We start from the raw sequence: 6,210 nt of genomic DNA on the forward strand, positions 1-6,210 counted from the left end.
ACAATCGGTGCATTCGGAGCAGAGAGAAAAGTAATGGTAGAGTTTCCCGTTCCCTGAAATGTTACAGAATTATTCACTACATTGGTTTGCCATGCATTTCCCGGAAAAACAGCTACAATGTCGGCGAAGAAGGGATCAGGCGTGTTCGGAGCAGCCATCTATGATAATGTTATAAAATTTTGTTTTTCGCACACAATAAAAAAAATAGGGAAGTGAGACAAATATCACAAAAAAAAAACATATCATAATAAAATAAAATGAAATAAAAATTCTCCCAAGTTCATGAAACTGAATTTTTATTATACTTTTATAAAGACATTGATTAATTTTGTAGTGACTAGTCAGGATAAATGAGCTCATGGCCAACAAAGTAACTCAAGAACATCTCATCTTGAGTGATACTAACTCGTTTAAATCCCCAAGGTCATACCTCCAACTACAATAATCAAATCTTTATTTATCATAATTTTTTTTTTATATTAAACCATATAAATAAATTAATAAATAGATTGGATCAATGAATAATTAAAATAGATATAAATAAATAAAAAGGGTCAATACATAACTAGAGATAAATATAAATAAGTAAATGAGAGTAAATATAAATTGAATAAATAGGATTAGTGCACAACTAGAGATGAATATAAATAAATAAATAGGAATGGAAACTAAATATAAATTAGAATGAGGTTAGGGACACCTCACTTAAGGTAAATATAGAGATAAAAATAATTATGAATAGATAAAAAAATAATTAAAGTAAAAAGATAAAATGATAGATGTCTCCTTCACTTACCTCAAAGATTGAAAAAGATAAATGCACGTTTCTCCTTTTTACACACTCGGATTGTAGCACTCTTTTTTTTTTTTTAACGCCTTCGTTGTATATCTTTCACTTCTCTGCTTCCCTTCACTCTCACTGTCTTTTGTTTTTATTTTTTTTACAGCTTTGAATCTCCATTATTTATAGCCATCTTAATCTATACATACATATATAGATATAATTTTGCATTCAATTGCTCTTAGATTTTATTCTGATTTGAGTTATCTCCATTTATCCGAAGCTCCCAACATTTAATGTTCTGACATTACGTACTTAAGGTTTATCCAACAGCCAACGTGATTAGCTGAGCATGAGTGCTGTTACTATATTCCTTATATTCCTTGCATTCTGCATCCAAAGAAATACAATTCACATATAATATATTTATATTATAACATTCTACGTACGCTCATTTAATGGAAGCTTAAAACCTATATATACACACGACGACGCATGGCTCTTTTAATATATTATTTATTTTATTATTATTATTATTATTATTATTTTATTTTATTTTTATTTTTTTTTGAAAAAGTTATCTTAATTTCTTTATCCTTTATATTTTTTTTTTCATTTTAAATGTTTATTATCATCGTTATAGTATTACTTATTAATTCTTATTAATTATTATTATTATTATTCTATATATATATATATATATATATTACTATCATTATTTCTAATAAAATAAAACATTTCTAAATAATGTGATAATAATAAATTGTATTATAAAATTTATGGATGTTACAATTCTTCCCTTCTTATAAAAATTTCGTCCTCGAAATTTTGCTTTTATTTACTAAAATAAATGAGGATAAATTCCTTGTATTTTTTCTTCTAATTCCCATGTAATATCTGCATTAGCTTCATTCCACATGACCTTCACTAGAGGGATCTGTCTGCCTCTCAATTCTTTGACCTTCTTGTCCATAATCTGTACAGGTATTGCGTCAAATGTAAGGTTATTCTTTAATTGTACTGTATCAGGTCTTATCACATGAGTTGGATCAGAAATATATTTTCTTAATTGAGACACATGAAAGACATTATGAAGGTTGGAAAGGAACGTAGGTAAGCAAACTTGATAAGCAACAGGACCTATTTTTCTAAGAATTTGGTAAGGGCCAATAAACCGGGGAGTGAGTTTCTTTGATTTCATCACTCTACCAATTCCAGTGGTTGGTGTTACTTTCAAGAATACATGATCACCTTCTTGAAATTCAAGAGGTCGTCTTTTCTTGTTAGCATAACTTTTCTGTCTACTTTGGGTTGCTCTCAATTTGTCCCTGATCATCATGATTTTCTCTGTTGTCTGTTGAATCATGTCAGGACCTAATACTAAATTATCACCGGTCTCAAACCAACATAAAGGTGTTCTACATTTTCTCCCATATAATGCTTCATAAGGTGCCATACCTATGCTGGAATGGAAACTATTGTTATAGGTGAACTCAATCAAAGGCAGGTATCGATCCCAACTATCAGAATTTTCTAACACACAAGCTCTCAACAAATCTTCCAAAGATTGAATGGTTCGTTCAGATTGTCCATCAGTTTGGGGATGATAAGCTGAGCTAAGGTGAAGCTTGGTACCTAAGGCTTGATGTAAACTTCTCCAAAATTTTGAAGTGAATCTAGGGTCCCTATCAGATATAATACTTATTGGAACCCCATGTAACCTGACAATTTCTCTTATGTATAAATCAGTCAATTTTTCCAACGAATACCTAATGTTAATGGGTAAGAAATGAGCAGACTTTGTTAACCTATCCACGATAACCCATATGGAATCAAATTTTTGAACGGTTCGTGGAAGGCCAACTACAAAATCCATTGCTATACTATCCCATTTCCATTCAGGTATATCTAAGGATTGTAGCATTCCTGCTGGCTTTTGGTGTTCTATTTTAGCTTTTTGACAAACTAGACATTTTGCTACATATTGCGCCACTTCCTTTTTCATTTTGGGCCACCAAAACATTTTCTTGAGATCTTGGTACATTTTTGTTGTGCCCGGATGTATGCTTAATTTGCTTTTATGTGCTTCTCCTAGAATCATTTCCTTAATTTCCTCATTATTGGGTACACACATCCTGTCCTTAAATCTTAAAGTTCCGGTTTTATCTATGCCAAAATTCTCCCCACCCCTTTGACCTATCAATTTCTTTTTCTTATTAATTAACTCATCACTTACTTGTGCCTCATGGATTTGCTTTTGTAAATTGTTAATGATCTGAATGGAGTTTAATTGCATTTTATCATGGCTTAGGGTGACCGACAAATTCATGTCTCTAAATTTTTCTAACAAATTCATTTCATGAATCATTAGTGAAGAGACATGTAAAGATTTTCTGCTCAACGCATCTGCCACTACATTTGCCTTACCTGGGTGGTACTGTAATTCAAAATCATAATCTTTCAGAAATTCCATCCATCTTCTTTGTCTCATATTTAATTCTTTTTGATCAAACAAGTATTTGAGACTCTTATGATCACTAAAAATTTCAAACTTTCCACCATAAACATAATGTCTCCATATCTTAAGTGCAAAAACAATGGCAGCTAGTTCTAGATCATGGGTTGGGTAATTTTTTTCATGTGTTTTCAGTTGTCTGGAACTATATGCCACTACCCTTCTATCTTGCATAAGAACACAACCTAATCCCATTTTAGAAGCATCACAAAATATAACAAAGTGTCCAGTAGGATCAGGTAATGCTAAAACAGGAGAAGTGGTTAATCTTTTCTTGAGTTCTTGAAAACTATTTTCACATTTTTCTGTCCACACAAAAGCTTGGCCCTTTTTGGTGAGTTGGGTTAAAGGCAAAGCTATTTTAGAAAATCCCTCAATGAATCTCCTATAATATCCTGCCAAACCGAGAAAACTGCGAATCTCAGTCACTGTTTTTGGTGGTTCCCATTGTAAAACTGCTTCTACTTTGGTTGGATCCACTGACACTCCGTTATTGGAAATCACATGTCCTAAGAATTTTACTTCCTCTAACCAGAATTCACACTTAGACAATTTAGCATACAATTTCTTTTCTTTCAAGATTTGCAAGACAATTCGAAGGTGTTCCTCATGTTCCTCAAGAGTCTTAGAGTAAATAAGAATATCATCTATAAAAACAACCACAAATTGATCTAAAAATGGATGAAAGATCCTATTCATGTAATCCATGAATATTGCAGGAGCATTGGTCACACCAAAAGGCATCACTTGATATTCATAATGACCATACCTAGTTCTGAAAGCAGTTTTTTGTATGTCTTCTGCTTTTACTCTAATCTGATGATATCCGGACCTTAAATCTATCTTAGAAAATACAGAGGCTCCTCTCAATTGGTCCATCAAGTCATCTATTCTAGGAAGAGGGTATTTATTCTTTATGGTGAATTTATTTAATTGACGGTAATCTACGCACAACCTAAAACTTCCATCTTTCTTTTTAACTAACAAAACAGGGGCTCCCCAAGGTGACACACTAGGACGAATGAACTGTTTTTCAAGTAACTCTTCTAATTGTTTCTTCAATTCTGCTAATTCAGAGGGTGACATCCTATATGGTGCCATAGAGATTGGTCCAACTCCAGGCATCAGATCTATGGAAAATTCAATTTCTCTGTTAGGTGGTAAACCAGGAATATCATTGGGAAAGACTTCAGGAAAATTTTGAACAACTGCTATATTTTTCAACTCAACTTCCTCTTTTATTTCCATAGAAGATAATAACAAGTACCCTCGAATTTCATTCCTTAAAGGCTCACTTTTTGAATTGGTAGGTGATTTTAGAAGACTCTCAGAGTTTGGAAATATCACTGATTTCTTAGCACAATCCAAAAGGACTTGATTGGAAGATAACCAGTCCATACCTAAGATTACATCTAATTGAGATAAAGGTAGACATATTAAATTTACAAGGAATTTTGTATTCTCAATGAACAGTGGACAGTCTAAACAAACTCTATTGGTTATTACTGAGTCATTTGTGGGAGTTGAAACAACCAAACTAGTTTTTAGAAAAGAGGTCGACATATTAAGATGTTGAACACAATGATTGGAAATGAATGAATGAGTTGCACCTGAGTCATACAGTACATTTAAAGTTTTTCCTTTAATAAAACACATACCTTGAATTAGATCATGGTTTTTAGCAGCTTCAGCTCCAGTCATGGTGTACACTCTTCCTGTTGTGGTAGGTCTTGTCTTGGTTGCAGTTGGATTGAAATGTGGCTTCTGTTGTCCACACTCAGAGAATATGTGACCAGGTTTCCCACACTTGAAACAGACTGGTCCTTTAAGGTGACAATCTTTAGCATGATGACCTTGTCCGCATTTAAAGCATCTGATATGATCATATACAGGTCTACTAGAATTTCCTGATGAAGATTGGTTGGATTGGGTCCTCCATTGTGGGCGATTGTAAGGTTTTCCCTCATTGCGTTTATTTTTATTTATCTGGGGTCCAAAATACTTTGGTTTGATATTTTGGTTGTTCTCAAAATCTTCCAAAAATCTACACTTGTGAATAAGCATAGGAAAATCAGCAATTTCTAGTATCCCTACTGCTTTTCTCAATTCATCTCTAAGTCCATTTTCAAATTTTATACATTTCATCCTTTCCTCTGGGTGATAAAAGAAAGTAGAGTATTTTCCTAATTCTTCAAATTTGGAAGCATATTCCCCTACAGTCATACTTCCTTGCTTCAACTGCATGAACTCTATTTCTTTTGCTCTCCTCACATCATTAGGAAAATATTTTTCTAAAAACCTTGTTCTAAATACATCCCAGGTAATAATTATTCTTCCTCCGTCAAGTAATCTCCTGGTACCATCCCACCAATATTCGGCTTCTCCTATTAGCATAAATACAGCATAATTCACCTTTTGGTTGTCAGCACAGTTCATAACTCGAAATATTTTCTCCATTTCTTTAATCCATAATTCAGCCTTTTCTGGATCATATCCTCCAGAGAATTGTGGGGGTTTGTTTCTCCTAAATTCAGCTAATCCTTGTGATTCAGGGTTTCCTTCAGGTCTTTGATTCCTCATTAGAGCAGCAGCCATGTCTCGGATAGCTTGCATTGCTTCAGTTAATTCATTGTTTCTTCTAATGTTCGCCATCTGGAACTGTATGAGTTAGAAAGAAAAATATATATATAATGAGCACATTTCACAGATCTCGCATGAAACGTCGCTCTGATACCATCTAATGTGGCGATAAAAAAAAAATCTAAATTCTATTTATTTATTTATTGCAGTATACTTATAAGAATTTAGAGGCAATAATTTATACACTAATATATCATTATATTTAAAATATTCACATTTATATATATATTTACAATGCTATATACTTCCTATATCCACATTGTTTAGTACATTT

The 6,210-nt window shown here is 32.7% G+C and overlaps 1 protein-coding gene across 1 annotated transcript; it reads right to left on the reverse strand.

Annotated features, from left to right (window-relative positions):
* Positions 1-1,689: 1,689 nt before the first annotated feature.
* LOC146882336 (uncharacterized) lies at positions 1,690-5,948 on the reverse strand. The gene is made up of 2 exons (XM_085667841.1): positions 4,955-5,948; positions 1,690-1,757 (listed from the first exon to the last, which is right to left on the reverse strand). Exons 1-2 carry the CDS (start codon positions 5,946-5,948, stop codon positions 1,690-1,692), a joined length of 1,062 nt encoding a protein of 353 aa, XP_085523967.1.
* Between the last annotated feature and the right edge of the window lie 262 nt (positions 5,949-6,210).

Source organism: Vigna unguiculata, chromosome 10, assembly GCF_037176805.1.
Source record: "Vigna unguiculata cultivar grain cowpea cultivar isolate G323 ecotype 2 chromosome 10, ASM3717680v1, whole genome shotgun sequence".
Lineage (NCBI taxonomy): Eukaryota > Viridiplantae > Streptophyta > Magnoliopsida > Fabales > Fabaceae > Vigna > Vigna unguiculata.